Source organism: Tetrao urogallus, assembly GCF_951394365.1.
Source record: "Tetrao urogallus genome assembly, chromosome: 11".
Lineage (NCBI taxonomy): Eukaryota > Metazoa > Chordata > Aves > Galliformes > Phasianidae > Tetrao > Tetrao urogallus.
Genome location: NC_136824.1, coordinates 9,984,541 through 10,005,968, shown reverse-complemented (window position 1 = coordinate 10,005,968; position 21,428 = coordinate 9,984,541). Strand labels below are relative to the sequence as shown.

The 21,428-nt window shown below is 38.6% G+C and overlaps 1 protein-coding gene across 2 annotated transcripts; it reads right to left on the bottom strand.

Moving 5' to 3' along the window:
- Positions 1–73: 73 nt before the first annotated feature.
- Positions 74–20,356, bottom strand: COPS2 (COP9 signalosome subunit 2; the record flags this gene model as incomplete). 2 transcript variants are annotated; one of them, XM_079540672.1, is made up of 13 exons in its annotated part: positions 74–218; positions 643–701; positions 1,456–1,538; positions 2,976–3,073; positions 5,368–5,420; positions 5,580–5,758; positions 6,764–6,938; positions 7,830–7,907; positions 8,027–8,137; positions 9,458–9,583; positions 10,165–10,242; positions 11,233–11,346; positions 20,303–20,356. In XM_079540672.1, the coding sequence occupies 13 exons, from the start codon at positions 20,354–20,356 to the stop codon at positions 74–76; spliced, it is 1,353 nt and encodes a 450-aa protein (XP_079396798.1). The 2 variants fall into 2 exon arrangements, with proteins under 2 accessions (XP_079396798.1, XP_079396799.1); XM_079540673.1 differs by having other exon boundaries at positions 8,027–8,116.
- Between the last annotated feature and the right edge of the window lie 1,072 nt (positions 20,357–21,428).

Genomic DNA, 21,428 nt, shown 5'->3' with positions numbered 1-21,428 from the left:
CCATTCCCAGTTCTTTTAAGGTTTACATCACTGCACTGTTGCCTTAAGTACGTTTGTAAAAGCTTGTTTTCTGTTAGGCCAGTTTGCTGACTACAGCCTGGTTGAGAGAATTTAGTTGGTTGGTCCATTTATCTAACGCAGTATACCGTGCACCACCTCTCTTCTGATGATCCAGTTCTAGGAGCTGGTTGACTTGATCGATTCGGCCATGTATAGTGCTACAAGGGAACAAATAAACAGCTACAGTCACTAATGCACACAGCAATAGGAGCTGACAATAATCAAGAGGTAAAGCAAGAGGTCTTCTTACGTAAGAGGGAGACACTGCCTATTTAGCTGTCATTATGGCTAGAAAGCAAATTAAGTCACTGAGCAATTAATTCATTGGACAACCTGCCTAGCCATATAAAGTTCCTTTGGCTCACAAATTACAAATATATTTCGCTTGTAAATCAAGCAAACCAGTAAAGTCAGCATCATTACCTTTTGGCTTAAGAGTCAAACAGTCTTGTTATAAAGCACAGAAGGTCCCTTCCAACCCCTACAGTTCTGTGATTCTGTGATTCTGTGAAATGCTGTTTTATTGCTTCTTATATATTTTGATTATTTCAAAGATCAGTAAACAAGAAAAAGAATACATACTTATCCAATATGCACTGCACAAGCAAGCTTTCCACATCAGCTACATCTATGTTTAATTCCTAAAAAAAAAAAAAAAAAAAGAAAGAAGAAAAAAAAATGCCATTCTGTTTTGCAACATTAAATCTTTCCAGTGTTTATTTACATGTATATAATTTGGTTAGATTTCTGTTTCTTACTGTTTGAAAAAAATAATTCACCAGTGATCTGTCAAGCAAAAGATCTCCAGCCAAAATGAACATGGCCAACAATCTAGAGATCAGTAACCTCTCATAAAAGGCTGAAGAGGATAAAGAAAAAAATTTGGAAGCTTCAGAACAGTTCCTTTGTTGTATTTAAAATAAATACTTTTTTTGTTTTGTTTTAGATTTTGTTCTTTAGTGGTTAGAAAATGAAATCAATAGTTCCAGTCTTATAATTTGTTTACTCTGTTACCACAGTTCTCTAACTTTCACTAAAGATGTTTGAAAATTATCTCCTGAACCAGAGAGATTAAAACTTGGATTTTTATATCCATAAAATTTCGTAATTATGCAAATCTAACATTTTATATTTCTCTTCAGAAATGTTCTTTTCTACACCAAGTAGAACACAGTTATTGTGTACCATAGAAATATATCATAGTGCACATTATAAAAAGCATTGGGAAGATGCCTAAAATTTACACTTTCACACTACAAAGCTGCCAGCAATACATCAGTATGACAATACAGTTTACATTATAGTTTAGATGTTCTATTCCTGGATACACTGTAAGTGTTTTTATTCATAATTAATCATTTACTTAAGCAAATACAAGGCTCCACTGACACATACCTTAGAAATAAAAGGAATATGTATTCTTGTGTAAGGCTTAATTAATTTTATAAGCACTTGTGTTCTGATGTTTCGCAAAAGCTCTGTAAGAAAAAACAAAAGTATAATAACATCAGTACCTATTAAATGAAGATACAATGAAGAAAGAAGGCCTAAATACTGCAATGTAGGTGGTAGGTTGCAGGAAAGCACAGCAAACTAAAGATCCTTTTTTCTCAGGGGGCAGCATGGCAATACATAACTCTAGCATGTATAGATAGAGCTGAGAATTCTTTAAACAGAGAGCAATATATTCCTTGGTTAAAACTAGAATTATTCAAACTAACTGTATGTCTGCCCCTCTAATTTGTGGCTGTATTGTTTACATTGTATTAAAGTAAGAAGAGGCAAGCTTAAGGCTCTGAAATGGAAGCCTGCATACATTTAACTTCATGAGTAACATTCATATTTCAAGTCCAAGGTCAGAGCCAAATGGTATCATTACAATGAGGAGCAGAAGAATGATAAAACATAGCCTGTATGAAGTGACTGACTGTGGATAGGTACAATACCACAGTCAATGTTAAAGAAAGCTTGTATAAAATGAAAGCAGGAATTATCACTGTAAATTAACACAAGCTAGATGGATCCTTAGCTAACTGGTAACACGAGGACTTTTTGTATGATATTACTGAACCCAAGATTATGTTTCTCAATAAAACAGAAAATATTAAAATAACAACAAAAGGTTCATAAACTCTGTAACTATGAACATGCAGTCCATATCACTACAGACTAAAGAAAATGAATATCTTTTTCCCTGTGTATCACTAGTAGACTACATGTAAAGGGTGAAACTCAGATTCCCTCCAGTCCTTGAATTCTATTGTCCTCCTTTTCTTGTCTGCCAGTTCTGTTAGACTCCTTTCTTAAGCATTCATTTCTCTTATCTCACCGAGTTTTCCTACAAGACTTTGAAGTTCACCAGTAGCCTGTACATAACAGCAGTAGACGTGTTATATTTAGTTTCCTCTGCTGTTTGCCATGTTCTCTTTTACAAACAAGAAGTGCAAGAAAACCAGGCCTTTGGATTTAACTCTTTCTCTCGAGTAGCTATCCAGCTAATTCATCTGGCAATACCAGAATTAATTCTACTCTTGATGAAAAGAGCAGTGAGTTGAGACTGGACACTGTGTTCCAGGGGAGAGGCTTTTAAAAATCTCAGATATGTGGCAAATGCAGAGGGTAACTTTTTTTTTATCATGTGAATAGAACTAACAGCCATGCGCTAGTGCACTTTGGTTTTCTTTAAATATAGATAACTATGCATTCAACCATTGTTTTCAACATACACCTGGATGCACGTTGATCCTGATCAATATCGAGCTTGGAAACAGTAAAGGAATTATCTATTGTCTATTGAGTAGCAATAACAAAGAATTCTCATTCTGTCGAAGAGAAAGTAAACCATAACCAAGAAATAACAATAATAAAAACAGTAATAAAAAAAAAAAAAGGACTGAAATAGCCTGCAAAAATACCTTCAATATGTTCCCTTATGAAGGGATCATCCATGATGTTGCTGTGATTTGTTTTCAGAATCTTCTCAAATTCAGTTATGTCGTTATTCTGATAGGCACTTCAGAAAAAGTGAGAGATTAAGTTAATATTTTTAAAATTAAAACCAGACTCATTAAGGCTTCATTCTTCTTAAAATAATAATAATAATAATAAGTATTAAGCATTGGTGAAAAACAAGTACATTCAGAATCTTTATAAGGAAAAAAATATTTCAAGATGAAATACTCCAGAAATGACCTTTCTCTATTTTCAGTTGTTAGCATTTACAAAACTTCACTAAGAACATTTAGTTCTTCTGTAAGTGTACGCTGTTTTCCAAATTGTTATACTTGAAAACAAAATAAACAGAAAACCCTAAAGTCTAAAACCAGCCAATTTTGGACAGCATAATTACTTGAAATTTGCCTTAATGAATCCTTATATTATGTAAAAACAACAACAACAAAATAAGTAAAGAGATTCCAGTTTGATTCTTTTTATTTTTTATTTTTTAATTCTTCCTAGAATGTCTTCATTAAATTGAATTCTAAAAATACTGGAAGATAGAAGAAATGCCTGACTTATCAAGACTAATCATCACTAATTTTTGGCATATTACTGTTTAGATTCTTACGTATAGTGAATTTTTAGTTTAATTGCTCAATCTTGTTATTCAAGAAAAGGTTACAAAAACAATGTGGATTCAGACACCAATTACTGTTCAGTAGAGGCATCTCAGCATCATTTAAAGGTAGGAGTTATAACCACCGAAACGTTTTTCTTGGAACATAATCATCTTACAATCCAAATCTATCATCTTTTCTTAAAGGAACATCTTTTCTTAACTGCAACTGGGACTGCCCACTGAAACAATGAAACTTAATTAAGCTACAGGCTAGTAGCATTTAGCCTGAAAGACAAACTGATGGATGCAGGTTTTCAATTTCTGCTTTGGATCTCCACCAAACATTTTATGAACAAATTCTATTCATGTTCTCCGTACATTTTCAAATGGTAAGAATTGACCCAAAAAGCCACCCCTTATTATCGTGAAAAGGGACAACATAAAAACTGGTGACATTCAAGGTGGAGCTTCAGGAGTTTATGAAGAGTCATGAGTAGACTGGACTGTATCACATGAAACCAGTAACTGCACTTCAAAATTAAATGGTATCTCAGTTAAGCATATTCTATTGCTTCTTTCAAAAGCCTCTTTTTACCATATGTAACACATTCAAGTTACCAATGTAGAGTACAAGAATTAAAAACATAATTGTAGTGCTTGGAAATGATTTTTATCTTCTGCACATTTCTTATCTTAATTGCATTATTAAGTTTATAAAAGCAATTATACTCAAATGTCAAGATAAAAGATAAAAATTAGGAATATGAATAAAATCAGTTTGGGTAAGGCCATCTGGAGTTCCTTCTGTCTCAAACTCACACAAAACTATGAAAGCAAAGTAGAAAAGACATGTCTGAAGTGGAATTAATGGAAACATTCCCTTAACGAATTGCCACACCATTTACTTATCATTATGTCAGTAACGGATGAATATCCTCACTTTCAGAAATGATTTGTATGCATACACTGGTGCAGCACCACAGCAATATCACAGCAAGGTGATATGAGACTATTTCAAAATGCGAGCAAGCATCACTTCTTACAAATAAAGGTGGGAAGCTTTCCTATGTGGTGCTTTCTTTTTTTTATTATTTGATAAGGCAAAGAGCAGATGGAACAAGTAAGCTTCATATAGCACAGCATACAAAGGCTGCCTCAGTTCAATTTATTTTCCGTGATGATGTCAATACCCTCAGAGTTCTCAGTTGGCAGCTGTCTCTAAGAGGTAAAGAGGCACGCTTTTGATCTTCATGTGCATTTAAAGGATGCCGGAGAACACCTGAAAAATTCATTTCATATTCCTAAATTATGAATGTCCTTTAGTAATCACAAAACATCCAGGCATCCACTTATTCTACTGGCTTTAGTGTGAGATGTCAATCACCTCAGTTTATCACAAAGTCAGCCACGCCTGGAATTCAAATCACAGCACTAGGCAACAAAACTTTAAAGGAATTTGCCATTGCAGAAGAAAACTCAACTTAGCAGAAGATAACAGCATGTTTCCATATTCCTACCTGGTACAGTACAGGTATCTAGGTATGTCATGGCAAACAAAAGTTGCTTTTTAAAAAGAAATTATAATAGTAATAATCACAACCACAAACAACCAACCTACAAGTACTTGTCCAATAACTGTTATAAGTGTTAGCTGTACAAAGAAAAGCCACCATTTAAAAAATTATTCCATTGCTGTCTGGATACCACAGGTGTTTTTTTTCTTTTCTCTGGAAAAATTAAAATCTTACCTTACTAAATTCGTCATTGCTAGAATCTCTGGATCATTTTTGTATGGTTTAGCCTACACAGAACAGAAAGCAAAACATGGATGTTCAGATTTTAAATATTTTTTTCCACTGTTGTCTTTTGGATAATATTCCTACAAAGTCAGAAAAGAAAAAGACAAAAAGAAAAAAAGAGGCAATAAACCTGAATGATTTAATCATATCTCTTGAAGTACCTCCTGAGAATCAAACGGATTTATTCCAGACTTCATCAGCATGTTTGCCAAGACCAAGTATTTTAAGCAAGTGGTTCTTCTGGGGCTCCCTGATTCATCATAATTCTTGAATGCTTCAAAAAAATCAGTATGTGCCTTTTCAAACTCTCCTTCTCTTAAGTGCATTTTGCCTCCACATTCTGAAAAGAAAACAGAGATGAAAAGAAAAAGGAACACTCTGTGCTTGTTGCTGACTGCAATAATTGTACTCAAGAGTTCCCCACTATTTCTAAATAGATTACTGAAATATTTTCAGGAGTCTTTTCATTCTCCAAAAAATCACTAGGAAAAAAACCCAAACACTAGAGCCTTCACATAAAGCTTTGCCATTTGAACAAACATCTTCTAAAGCAGAAAAATACAAAACCAACCCACACCATCAATCTAAAAGAACCCTAATCCTCACAGCCAGTAATTATTTTAACTTTATGTTAAAATATTATAAAAATTGAATTTATTTCGACTTTAAAGGTAATGTACTTCCTGTATTTCTGGAATTTTCTCAATATGTTGAGCAAAACTGTACAGGAAAATTGAGAAACACTTCATTTCCCTTCATCTCTGAAGTACCCACTACTGCCAGACTGCCTGCTCAACAGTAAGGGAGAAGGCACACCAGCACTGTGGAGAAAGTTGTTTTTCTTTTTTTCAAAGACACACAGAAGAATTTCACTGTAATTCACCTTTACTGATAGTACCACTTTCAAACACATCTTCAAGTTCTTCAGCTTCTGACAAATCTTAGTGGGGCGAGACACTGCACGAATTTATCAAAGGTGACTACAGCATTAGCAACCCGCCAAGCCCTCTGCCTTTGTCCTTTGTTGTCTGCTATCAGTTCAAACAGATCAGGTCTTCCCATGTTCTTCTATTGCTTCATTCCTGCCCTCAGTGTAGCCAACTGTCCTGCCTGGCTGAACAGTGCATCTGGTGCTTGGGCACTAGAGCAGCAAAGCTGGAAGTCCTACAGAAGGCAGTATTAAACGAGACCGGAGTCACAGCACTTGTAGCTCTTTATTCCCATTGGGTTTGCCTAACTACCAACCTACAGGATCCCTCTTCTTTCTAGTTCAAGCTGAGAAAATACTAATTATCAGATTCTCATTACACTAATCTGCAACAAGTTAAATGAAAGATTCACTTGCCTCTGATAACTCCCATGATCAGTGGATGAGGAATAGCTGACTTGATGTGCAATGACTGTTCGTATAGTGCTTTAAGTTTTTTGTTATTTTTCTGTGCTGTATACATTTGAATTTCCAAAGCATAAATTTCCAATAGTTGAGTACCTTTTTTTAGATCATCTTCCCCATCATCAGTCTAGGATAGATTAAGCAATAAATAACGTGAAGTTTTCAGAGAACAGCAACTTCAATTTTATACTAATAGAAAACTCATTAGTAAATACTGTCAGTAATTCTCTGACACAAAGATTTGCCTAGAAATTTGAAATACTGATATGAACACATACATAAAAAAACTAATACTGAAGGAAGTTATAGCTGGCTGAATTCCGATGCTTTTCCTTTATTAAAAGGCAGTATTTTTGTTTAACTGTTTTTCTTATCACAAATTAGTTCCCGAGTTCTGCTCTTCATTCTTTTCCTCTTTTCTTAAAACAAACAAAAAAAAAACAACGAACAGACAAACAAACCACAACACTCACTTCAGTATACAAATGCAATGATTGATACAAATAAATAAATTCTTCTACCGCCTGTAACAGAACCATTTAACAGATCTTTATAACCTATTTTCCAGGCTACAGGAAGAAAGGGGGACAAACAGGCAGAGCAGGCTGATGGCTGTCTTTATTTTTCCCCCCTTCCAAATCAGAAAGTAACTGCTGTAGTTTCATACTGCATTGAAGCTCGTTTGGAATCTTCACTATATTTGAAACTAAACATCTATGGTTTTAGATTATTCCTATGTGCTTCTTCTTACACCTGACTAAAATGAAATTTAATCAATAGTAGTTGTGAATTGCTTTTTAAAAATCATCCTTAAGTAAAGAATGAAACATTTTTCTCACTTTTAGTTCATATTATTAAACAGATAGCAAATGAGAACAAGCACAGTATTTCTTTTCTCTGTACTAAAAAAGCTCCGCAACACATCTCAAATGCCAACAAAAGATATACTAAAAAATAATGAAAAAAAAAAAAAACCAATGCTGTTTACCAAGCTACAGTGATTAGAGTATAAAGGTACCTGGCATGACTGATGCAGCTGGCGTAAAATCTTTTGTAACTTCCCATATTCTTCTCGTTCTAAATATAATTTGCCAAGCTGTAATAAAAAAAAGTTAAAGTACTAAGACCTATTAAGATTTCATAATCATTGTATAAGTTTAGCTGAGGGTATCACAAAGAAAAGCAAAAAAAAAAAAAAAGAGTTACTTATTTTACCTTTGTATTTGTCTTAAACCACAATCTATCGTTCTTAGCATCTTTCAGAGCTTCAAGTGTTGTTTCATAGAATTCCTGAAGCAAATCCATCTGACATAAAAAATCAGAATTCTATAATTGTAAACAGCAAATTTGTACCTGTTAATAAAGTTAATCTGATCAAACTAAAACTGCATGCTTGAACTTCAAAATCAGAAAGATCTGCATCTTACTGAATTGTAAAGAGCTTCTTAAATAACAAAACTAAGTCAACTTGCTTTCATTATATCAAATAAATAACATTAGGAAGTATTCACATTTCAAAATTTGCAGTCATCTTTCATGCTAGATGAATGTGAAAGCTACTTTACAGAAACCCATCTTATCTAACCAAGCAATATAAATTCTTACATTGTGTAGCAGAAGACAAACAATAAGAGTCATTGCTGCTACTTAAAAGAAAAAAAAATTGTATACCAAAAAGGAAATAAATTTCTAGAGAGAAATGTTTGTGCCTTCTTTCTATACTACCAACACTGAGTGACAAAAAGCTCTATAGCACTATTTATTTGCTTAAGAAACAAACAAACAAACAAAAACCTGACAACATCCAAAGTGGAAATTTAAGTACTGAGTGTGACCTTTAACAAAGGTTCTACAGAGAATGCATTAGTATTCTTTTTGGGATAACAAATTTGCAGCAATCAGTGAATTTGAATTGGAGTTCACAGTTCCAGACTGTCCTTCCAAATTTGGGTCCATGTGCACTTAGACCAAACTTGCTGACCTCTGCCAACAAGGTACAGTTCCAAGCCAATTCTTTAGACTTCAAGAGTAAACCAAATCATTCATCTATTAAACCTCCGTTTCCTATGAGCGACAGGACAGGAAGGTTTGTGATGACAGAGGAATCATCCCCAATGACCAACGATCCTCCATATGCAGGTACTACTTCAAGGTAGAGCTCTCTCTTAATCTGTGCCACATTATAAAACAAAAGGAGCTCAGCTGTGTATCTGTAAACATGTACCTAGCTTGCAAAGAATTCACAAAGATAAATTATATTTAACATCAGCACTACACTGCAAAATTCCTCAAAGTGCTTCCCCCAATAGTAAAATACTACAAATTTTAATTGAAAAGGCAAAGTGTGTATTCACAAAGCTAAAAAATGTATTTACTTATCAGCATAGAAATTCTGGGTGAATAACATACATACATACATACACACACACAAAATCAATCTACTTTAATTAGAAAGACAAATCTATGAAAAGTTGTGTGTTGATAGAAATGGGAAGTATATTCCAATATATAATGATAAACTCATACTGTAAATCCTCTCTAATACAATTAAAAAAACTCCAAACATCAGAGCACCATATACAAAGAAGTCCACAGTTAAGAATGCAAGGAGGAAAACTACCAAAATGGAAGAACTGATGATCTAACCTGTTTCGAAGTCGAGATATAATCAAGAATGGAATTGATGGATTTTTCAGAGTAATTCCTCGTGACTGCGCTTCGTATGTAAGTCAGTAGCTGTTTATATCTGTTCATCATTTCAGGAAAGTTAGTCTATGAAGAAAAACACAATTACATCTTTTTTGCCTTAATGGTTAAAACCTGGGTTACATCTTGCACATACAAGAAACAATGCCTAGCAGACAGATTATGTGATGGTGGTTGCTGTGAGGAACTTTTACTTCACTGCTTTATTCCTAAGTGGCAAAATCAAGAATAACTTGAGTAAAGCCCCACAAAATAGACATCTAAAATATTTGTCTCAAGTGGGAAAATAGAGTTGGCTGTACAACTGTTTGAATTGTTGCACATGCACCGTAAAAACATTTTTCACTTATTTCGACATGTAGGTGAAGTACCTACATAGAATACAAGTACTGAGATACAACATTAGCAATCTGAAAGGGCTTGATACCCCAGGATAGCAACGGCTGAGCCTCAGACTCTCAAAAGAGTCTTAGCCAACAACTGTACTTGTTTTGCATTCATTTTGCCATTGACTTGCAACCACCACGTATACTGAAGACTGCAAAAAGAAAAGTTATGTCACAGTCATAATTTTGAATAAGACTATAAGGCCTCCAGATCAAATTTGTATTTATGCTGTTTATTCAAGCAATAGCTGTAATTCCTACCAGTTTAAAGTTTATTTTAATCATCTGTTTCAGAGCTTTGAATCCCCATTCTCCTTTTTCACCTTCAAGCTCCAAAACCTGAAATAGAAAAAATTTTAAAACAGTATTTATTAAAACTTTATTGAAACGTGAATTGATTTGCATCCCCTTTTAAAATGTACATATCCCATAAAAGCATTTCCCCCCACAATGTCATTCTGCACAAAGTGGTGATTTACTTTGTTCTTCAATTCTACTTTTTCAATATTACTAAGGAAATTAAGAGAGGATATGTCTCATAAATTTTCACATCTTACCTGAGACGTGGATGGCAAATTGTTATTTACAGTTGTGTTGCTGCTGTCTAATATCAAATACTAACCTTTACTGCTATTCCACGAGAACATATAGACAAAGTTGTAAGAGACACCGAAACTGACTCAAACTATCCTGTAACAAAATTACTTAAAAAGTGTTCACTCGGGATTGCCATACGTTCTTCACATATCATGAAGTTTCTAGGCAGGAATCTTTAACATAGCATAGTTAACTGAAAGATTTGCAAAAAAGCATTTTATAAATAAATAAATACAATTTTTCCAAAGTCATCTAATGTATTGCTTTCTGGTGACAGATTGAAAACTTAAAACTAACACCAAGGAAAGAAACTCTGTGTCATTCAGAATTTATACATGCAAACCTTGGATACAGACAGCAAACCAAAAACAACACATTACGTAAGACCCAGGGGAAAATGCCACGTCATTTAAGAAAAAAATAGGATTTGTTTTTTAAACTTGGCACACAAAACAACACTTAGGTTAATTAACTGACTAAATTCTGAAGATTGGTGCTGTAATTAAATAGCACTCTCCTGTCCTATGGATGCTCCCTAAGCATGATCCTGAAAGGGAGTCAGCCAGGAATCCAAGTAGGCCAATGATAAGCTTAGCACATTAGAAAGTTAAAATATAAACACGACCCTTATAATTCCAGAAAGTAACTCAAATTGTAAGCAAGTATTTTAAAATACCGTACTTGCAGGCTAAATAATCAAAGTAAAAGAGAATATATTTAAAAAAAAAAAACCTTCTGAAAACTGCTTAGTGCTGCTTTTGGATCATCTTCCTTCAAGGCTTTGGAATTGTAGTATTGATTCTCCAGATCCACATTGGGTTCAGAATTACTGTCCTCTGAATATTCCTACATTCAGTTAAAAAAAGAAAAAAAAAAAAGAAAAAAAGAAAAATTAACATTTGGAACATTCACTGAAAATGAATAAATAACAGCGAGACGGATTGTTCAAACTGACATGGAACGACTACATACTAAAATCTTTAGTTCCAAAGCCTAAGAATGAACTCTGATGACAACATTCTCTCACCCCACTACCAGGCCAGCCTCCCATCCACCAACACTTGCCTCTCAACAGATTTGTTTTTGCACTAATGAACTCACAGCTCCACCACCTTTGCCTTCATGACAAGAACAGATGTATTATTAAAATTCAACTAATTCTGGTGTTTAAAGACAGACACCTAATAGCATGTGTCATTTCTGTATGGGGGAAGCAAACATGCTGGCCACTAGGCTGCCAAGAGGTGCCCCGTTACATGACCTTTGCTATGTGCAGGGAAGACGCTGGCTGAGCTGCTGCTCAAGTAATGATTCAGCAACAGAGAGTATAAAAAGCTTCTGTGAATCTCCAATCTGCCTTTTCACATCCTGAAGATTCATCCTCATTTCAGGAAATGGTAACAGTAACACCAGCTGCTGCTTCGCTGAGAAGCAGAAACTGACTGGGAAAAATGCTAAAAGACTGCCAGTGCAGGAAGGGATGAAGCAAAGGCACAACAGTTCAATCAAACTCACACCAGCAGCAAGTAAATTGAAAAACTTACTTCTAGTGTTACTTTTTTTTACACTAACAAAGTCAAATCTCAAATCATAATTTTGAGGTTTATATGACTCAATGATATCTGACAACTTTCAAGCCAACTTCCTTCTAAAGAGTGCTCAGCTGTCAGCAGATGAACTGTTTAAGAGAATCTGTTTAAACCACAGAAGTTACTGCCATCAGAGTAACTTTCCCTTTTGACAGTATAAAACATGAATTTGGTAGCTCTTCTTTAAGCTGGCATTTCTTCTTTTATTGTACTTGCTCATCTGCACTACATATATTCTTTCATCCATTCATATATTGCTAATTGTTCCTTCAAAACTATAGAAGTGTTATAGAAGTTTTAAGTCCACTCTCTAGTTTTCTTAAACTCCAATGGAAAAATTATGCAAACTCCCCGCTGACCCAAATGTTAACAAACACAGGCCTTGAGGAGTTTCTCCTCCAGCCTTCAGAACACACAGCTAATGTTTCCATTTGTCACATGCTGTCAAGTTGCTTACCTGTGCACTTATTTACACTTACCCCAAGCATAGCACTCAGTAACAATCAACAGACTGACTTTTAAATACTGTCTATTCCAAAGAAAGCATGTAGTTTATGTCATTGGTGAAACTTTCCTTCTGGTTTGCTTATTTCTACCAATTGATCCAATGCTGAAGGAGCCATGCAGGAACACACATACAAGGCCACCAGCTGTGGCACCTTCTGAAGGCTCCTACTGCCAAAGCTTAAACAAGCTGGCATTTAAGATGCATGCAATCAGTTGATGCCTTGTTTATACTACACCTGAACAAATAGGAATATTTTTGGCAGAAGTATCTATTTATAAAGATAAAAGGAAGGCAAACTGAATTAATTCCTTTTAGGAAGCTATGTACCCTATAAGCCTACAGCCAGAAACATCTATGTTTTCATCTGGGCCCTGGCAGTGATTCTAGGTGTGGGCTCAAGCACGGAGCCCCTTCTCACATCATTTCTCTTAATGCTAATTAAGTATTCCATAAAACTATTTTCATTCTTTATTATGTATTAATATTCTAATAAGTGGTAATTTTAGAGACTAACTTCTCCTAATGGAATCACTTTGAAATGCATCAAAGGAAATGTTCTATGCTCTCATCATTGCATTTTTCCTTTACTTGGATGACTCTTCGCCTCATATTAAATTTAAGATCTTGATATTGCCTCAAAGCTCTAAGGGAGACAGAGCTTTCTGATCTCCTGAAAAGCTCTTTTCAATGGCAGACACTCCTAAAAACAGCTGGAGGAGGCCCTGCATTGGAATCCTTTGCAATCTAAAAGTGAGAATTCACGCTGGAAGCAGTGCTTGCTCCTGAGTGTGGTTGAGCTTGTTTTGAAGTAGTTTGTTAGCAGGAACGCATCTATCTGTGAAAGCTGCCCTAGGGAGGACGTGGCACAATGGGTTACGTACATCTTGACAGGTATTCCAGACAATTTAGCTTCTACAGGTACACCTACAGGTTTGCCAGCTATTTCATGTGAATTAACCTTACTGAACACTTTCAGAGTAACAGCTCTTACATTTGTCAGCAGTAGGCATCAAGTATCATGCTTTAAGAAAGACAGGAAAAATGCCATCTCCACATAATGAGTAAGGGCATTTCTTACATCTTACATCCTTTACATCCTGTAAAGCCAAGGAATAACACAATAAAACTCATTTATTGGATGCTGAAATGAAAACTCATTTATTGGATTAATACTTGTATTATTGTTAACAGCCTTAGAGTAAAACAAACAAACAAACAAAAAAACAAAAAAAAAACCAAACAATAAACCCAGCAACTGAGGCATTTACTTTTAAAGGTCTATTTAGAATTAATGGTTGTGAAGAAAACCTTTAAATCATGCTGCACTAAGTATGAAATGATAGAGTGAACCTATAGACAATCAAAACCAAGAAGATCAGCCATTAAGATGCTACATCTTAATTTAAACATCAATGTTAGTCATACTGATCAGTTCAGAAGGAGCAACACTGTCTTCTATTGATGCAGAGATGGTTTAACAGTATGGAATGAATGCAAGAACATTCAGCTTTTGCCAAAAGCAGAAGTGTGAAGCTGCCTCTTCAAAGTTCAGACTAAGAAAAAAGATACATTTTCTTCTCAATGCCAAAACCAGAAACTCTGAATTCTTTAAACAATAAATTCCGATACTGAAAACCCAACCTTTCCTCACCCTCTGACTGCCCTGCATTCTAGCTGAATTTCTGCAGTTCAACACCTTGCATAGTAAAGGACATCCATCTTTGTAACTTCAAGATACAAAAGCACTCCTATTACTCGTGCTACATTTTAGCTCCAGTCAGTGTAAAAAGTAAGCCTCAGAGTTTTTTAATGAAGATCTTGGTAACATTTTTAAACGGGCATCAATATCATCACAACAAACAAAAGCAAATGAAACCTAACTATGCAGGTTTCTGAGAACTGATCTTAGAAATCCCCTCCTGCGAGGAACAAAACAAAGAAGTGCTTTATTAATTTATTACTATTAATGAGATTATAAAGCCCTGATACAGCTTAAAAAGACCTGCAGCTAAAAAATAGCTATGGTATTACTAAGTATCTTTCCACTACAAATATCAGTTCTAGACGATCCGACCCTATCAGCCCACCTTTTAGGGAAGAAAAATTACTATGTCAGTTCATTTGTAATGTAGATAAGACCTCTGCCAGGGATGCAGTTCTTTAGTTTTAATAGAAGTTATACTGGTACCAAGGAACTAATTTAATTTACAGGTCTTCATTGCACTGAGCTTTTGCCAAATTCATCTCATCACACTGTTAAAATACTAAGCCTTGGCTTGTAGGATGAACACATGCAGAAGACAATTCACCTGACAGCTTTAAATATTGTGTTTACAGCACAGATTCATTCTCAATTTCCCTAGCAGCAAAGGCAGGTTGGCATCAGGTTAGTGCTTCACTACCCTCTTTTCATTCCTGCTCCCGGCGCTCCCCTTCCCCTTCAACATTTTATGTTGTGCAACTCCTGGATGATGCCTCACTGTGCCTGGGCTCAGAGAACAGGTCCACTGACGTTCAGTGGCCAGGGAGAGTGAGAAAATGAGCCGCGGTTGCAGCGGGAGCCTCAGTGAATGCAGGCTTGAGATTCCAGCAAGCTCTCAAAGCACGGTCCTGCTCCTCACCGACAACATGCACACGAGCCTGGGGACCTTCACTCCACACTGGTGACTGTAACAGCTCTTTGTGGCATGCAGGCACTGACACACCAACCTGATAGCAAAGTGTGCACAAAAACAAAGAAATTGGCATTTTGTGAAAACAGCCTTTAATTAGCTACTGATTTTCCTCTCTTGCCCAAGGCACTTCTCCATACTCTACATTTACACGTGGAGCAGCAATCTGAGCTTTTCCTTCCCATACATTGCTCAGCTAGCTGCATGGGGACCACACTCCTCTGCAGATCTGTTTTTGGAAAAGGGAAAGTCGCTGTGCGGAGAATTACTTTCCACACACACACAATACAGAGAGTTCTAGTTCTGTAGAAATGTGCCTTTTTAAGCATTGTTAACAACAATGTCCTTCTTACTGTCATTTTCAATTGCTGGTGACTTTACCAAATTTCAACCATTGGACTGATTCAAAGCATTCTTTTTTGTGAAGTTCAATTGTTTCTGAGAACAAGTCTGGTAAAAATTTGATTTTACTTCAACTAACTCTGTTTCATAACCATGGCATTTAGGAGGTCTACAAACTCATTTGGAGCAGGATCTGATATTTCACAACAGCGCGAGTGATGTGGGTTCGGTTTGTTGCTGCTGTTGCCCTTTGATTTTGTTTTGTTTTGTTTTGTTTTTTTCTTAAACACAAAAATGCCCAAATGAGGCCAACTGAAGAAAGCCTTGAAAATAACTGCTCAATACTTTATTCTCTTAGCTTGCCAGCAAGATTTCCTGAACATTTAATCTAAAATGAACACAGAGCTCGATGCACCCATCCCAAGACTGATCAACCAAACACAGTGGTCCTTGGCACCAGGGTGACAAGCGAAGAACAGTTTCTATGTGCATTGGCCAGAGTGGGCACTTGGATATAAAGAAATAAATGAGAACGGGGGGGAAAAAAAGAAAAAGAAAACAAAAAAGAGAGAAGAAGGAAAAAACAGAACAAACCATGAAGGTAAAAACAACAGCGATCTGTGCCACAAGTCTGCAACTGCTCAACCACGCATTGGCAGCCCTGCTTTTCTTTTCTACATTCCAGGTCTCTGAAATCCTCTGCTCCTCCTCACTACCTCTGCGAGTCATCCAGTGCCTGCTGGCTCACACCATGCGGGTAACAGCCCGTTACTGACACCAGAAATAATTAGGCTGTGCAGCCAGTCATTTGCAATAGGGTCAGTACAGCTCTACTGAGCGACTGCTTCTGCCTTTGTGTTATCTTTTCAAGCAGAGCTTGAGAGATGCACAGAAATGAGACAGGAGACTTCAGAAAGAAAAAATGGCATTACGACACGTAAGCAGTATCTGAAATAAGTGCCTTTTTTCCTACAGCTACCACACAGCTCTCCTCTAATGCTGGGCATCCTTTTCTAGGAGCCTGGCAGCTAACTTACTTATGTTTAACACGGAACTGCCCCTCAGGTCCTGGGGAGCTCACTTCTCAGCAAAGTGCTAAATACTTTCTCTAAAACAGTCACCATAATAATAATCAGAACTTACATCAAGGTTACCACGATTCACAAAGAAAGAATTTACTCACTAGTTAGTCTCATCCTCTTTGCCTCAATACTTTCGTATAAGACATCATAGTGATGAGAAAAAAAAAGCCCTAAATATATTGATTCTGTGCTTATGAGTGAATCTGAAGAGAATGCATAAAATGGAACATCAGCACACACACTGAATCCATGTAAAATATGAAATGGTAATGAATTCAAAGAACAGTGAATCCCATGTCGTTTGTGAAATGCACAGAATGCTTTTTTAAAATCACGTATTAATGTAATTAAATATAATAAAGAAACAGAAGAGTATAAACAGGACCTGCCCAATTTGGTATTTCCCTAGTTATGCAAGTTAGGTTTTGCTGCCTCTTGTTTGCATTATAACTAACATACGTAGTTTTTTCAATGATGGAAATACTGAAACACAAGCACTGGGAAGAGGTGACAATCCACTCAAAATTTCAACTCTATCTATTAAAAATACATCAAAGTAAGGCAGGATATTTTCCATCTGCTGATGAGAGTGCTTATAAAGTTTGATAGCATATAGAAATTTCTTCTGAAACGGGTTTATGCTTCCTAGAGCTAAAAAGAAAGAGTGAGCCAATTCAAGCTTACTACCTGTCTGACAGCCTGAAATAAAACGTACAACTGCAAATTTCTTAATATTGCCACAGTCTGAAAAGGGAATCTGCATGTCATGAATCTGTAACAACTTCCCTGGAACGAGAACAGACAGCTCTTCATGCAAACTGTACAGAGCTCTTCTGCTGAAGTCACTGAAATAATACAACAACAAACATAAACACACAAAGTTGCCCAGCAAACAGATTTGGCTACCTTCCCCTGATTAATTTTTAAATTGAATTTCAGCACACAATACGATGTCTTATTAACAGCATGACAGGCAAATCCTTCTTTGCGTTTAAAGCAAGACAAAATTAAAGAGGGATTACAGTAACTGTCAATGTGCTGTCATTGTGCCTGGAATTATCAGTTTCTAGAGGAAGGCTGAGTTCAGCATCAAAGTCAATTCTAAGCACAGCTTGCTGTCAGGGGCTGAGAACAGGAACGGTGGTTACAATGGTCCTTCCTTCCCTCTCCACCCTTCAGCTGAAACAAGTAAAATGAACTTGGGCTGAAATCATGTAAAGCCCCAAACAAGCAATTAAAATTCAGTGGTTTTCCTAACAACCAGAAAACATTATCCTGTTTATTGAAGCATAAAGTGCAATAATCCGTGTTATAATCAAAGCTGTCAGCGTACACTATTAGCAAATTCTGAATCTAGCTTCATCCACCCATAAATAATTTTTTTTTTTTTTTTTTTTTGCTGATCTGCAGATTGCCAGCAGATAAAGTTAACTTCTATGACTGTGTAAGGTCACTTATAGGAAAAAAGTTCACTTTTAACCCAGCAGAAAACTAAGCAGAAATAATAGTAACGTACTGTTATTGTCATGTAATAGGACAGCCTTCAGTTGTTTGGCAGTGCAGCAACTGCTCTGAATAGGCAAAACCTACGATGAAGTTGGGAACGAGCTCAGCCTTCAGAATATCAGTTCGCATTTCAGTTCAAGTGCAAAACATTTGCATCCTTCAGGAAACATAACTGACTGTTTCTACACAGTCAGGTCAGAGCACATTTAAAGAGGAACAGTCATAACCACCTCTGACAAAATCGAAACTTTTTAGGGCTTTTTTTCCCTCCTTGGACATCTGATGTACTGCATTGTGACAACATAGCTGTGTGTTCCTCTTACCAATAATTCTCCTCAATTCCTGCCTCTCTCTCCCTACTGGTAACAAAATACTAACACTCAGCTGTGCTCCTTTGTTTTCAATTCTGTGCTATTCTGTACATTGCCCTGTACTGTGCTCTTCTGTTTCCAAACTTCCTGCAGCAGCACATACTCTGAAATGAGAGCTATGTACCCTCACACAGCCCTCTGTTCATTATTCATATCACCATGAAAGAAGAAACGAATCCCTGTCTTCATAAGAGGTTTACTCAACCATTTTCCAAAACAGTTTTGTTGGACGCTGCAATTACAGTCTCAAGCATGTCTGAAAACAACATCCAGTCACAGTTTGTTAGTGTGAGAACAGAAACTAGATCAGCTGAAGTATCTTTATTCTTAAATTCTGGGTTTTCTGTCCTTCATCTGTTACAAATCCAAACAAAATGGAAAAAAAAAAAGTTTTATTTAAAGATGCAGCTTAAGTATTCTTTGATGTTTTACCTGAGAGTTATGCACTGAAAAGAAGTAGATATATTCTGAACTACCTGTAAATTCCAGAGTAGAGCCAATTAATGACAATAGAAATGTTGTGTGAAAATTAGCTGCAGGAAGGGGCTGACATTTGCCACAAGCAAGAAGTTTTTCCAATAATGAAAAAAAACACTTAACATGAGAAAAAGCATCAAACCAGCAACTATCCTCGGGAAAAACTTGACGTAACACGTTGTGAGCACAGAGCTGCACTACTTACTCAAAAACAGCGGATGGCTGCATTTAGAAACTGCAAAGTGTACCTCCAACGGTTTCTCTACACATCCAGTTCTCATGTTGAGAATAGTATAGCTGACCCAAACTCTGCTGTTTTTTGTTCATTTGACAGCATTGCATGAGAAAATAAACACAGTTTTAAATCAGTCCGCAAATTTAACCACAAACTCCCATAAGCAGAGGCCTGGTGTTTTCAGTGAAACTGCACTGCTGTAAATACAGGTTTAACTGAAGTAAATGACATTGATTTGCAGTCCTCTGCTACAGAGCTTTTGGAGAATGTCTCAGTTCTAAAAAAGCCATGCAAAGTTCAGAAAAGCAAAACAAACAAATAGAATGACCCAAATGAAAACCAGAAGAGAAACAGCTGAACCTCAAGCCCCAATATGCAATGATGGCAACAACTGTAAATGACCAGAGAGCCCAGAACATATTTTGTTTTGAGTGACATTAATAAACATTAACCTTCTCACAATGCTTGAGGGGTTTTTTTTGTTTTGTTTTGTTTTTTGTTTCCCCATAGCAAAAAAGTGCTTTATGTAAGGGAGAACCCTTAGCATAAATCCCATCACATTCCCTTTTTTTTTTTTTTTTTCTGGATAAATCGGTCTGTCTGTCGCTAACCGCGAGCGGCCTTCTACTGTTATTTCCTTTTCAACCGTAAAAGCTTAGCATGAGACCTGATGTCAAAACGCCACACAACCAATCGGGCTCTCTACAATTAGAGGAGCGAGCAGCTTGGCGTCAAAGCAGACACAACAAGTTCAGGACGGGCGCACCCCGGCGCTCTCAAGCCGCGCAATTCCGCAGGCGGACACCGAAGCGAGCACCGGGGCCCGGCCCCGCGCGGTCAGCCCCGCCGCCCGCCGAGCAGCGGCCCGTACTCGCCGAGCCGGAGCGGAGCGCGGGGCCCGGCGGCCCACGGCCTCCCCGGAGAGCGCAGCCCCTCCTGCCGGCGCAGGGCAGCGCCCGAGGCTGCTGAGCCCGCGAGGTCCCCGCGCCGCGCCCTCCGCTCCCCGCGTCCCGCCCTCACCAGGTCGTAGTCCTCCTCATCGTCGCACATGAAATCATCCTCCATGTCAGACATCTTGGCCGGAGGACGGGCGGGGGGAGGGAAGCGGCCGGCCCCTTCTCCCACAACCCCGCGCGGCGCCGCCCAATGCGGCTCCGCTCCGCCCGGAACCCGCCGTCGCGTGGGGGCGGCCGGAACGCGGCGGGTGCCGCCCGGCTTCCCGTGCGTGTGAGCGAGCGGCCGTGGCAACCGCGGGCGGCGGGCGGGGCCGGTGTGCGCCCTGCCGGGTGTGAGGGCGGCGGAGCGCCGCGAAGCGTGCCGAGCGGATGCCGCGGCACCGGGTTTGAAAAGCCCAAACCGAAGGGAAAAAGGAAAAAGAGCCTCAGAGGGCGCGGGGCCGCCGGGCTCGCGGGAATGTTACAGTGTAACTGCGAGTGTGAGGGAAACCGAGGGGCGAACGCGGTGCCGCCGAGTCTGTGCGGTGTCGCAGAGCCCGGCCGATTGCGCTGCGGATTGCCGCTGGGGACGTTGGCCGTTCTGTGTTGCTTTCGTGTGTTTTTGTTTGGGCCGCTTGTCCTTTAACACCTGCCTTCTAACTCTGACCCTTTCTGACCTGAGGTAAAAAACCGCCTCAGCAAGGCGCGCTAACCTGAGACATCAGGGCGTGACGCGGGTGGCGGTGCGCCTTTCCTCAGCCCGAGCATTTAAACCCTCCTGAGGTGCCGTGACGGCACTCGCACAAACAGCGGCAACCGCCGCGACGGCAGCGGGCCGGGCCCGCAGGCACATCGGACGGCGCTGCCCCTGGGGTAACCGCTGCCGAGGGGAAGCGGCCCGGCCGAGGCGAGCGGCAGAACCGCGCCTCGCAACCGAGACAGAAAAAACGACGTCGCGGAGAAGCGCTGCCCGCTCCCGCGGCGTTCCGTTACGCGCGCCGGAATCCCGGCGGCGGACCCGTTCGCTTGGCTCGCGCCGCGCTGGGCCCGGCTCGTAACGCTTCTCGCTGCCAGCCGAGCTCTGACGGAACGAGGCCACGCGCGCCCCTCCCGCGCAGCAGCAGCCTCGACAGCGCGCAGCGGGGGCCGCGCGCCGGGAGCGGAGGAGGCCGGACCGACGGCTCCGCCACCCGGAAGGACGGCGTCCGCCC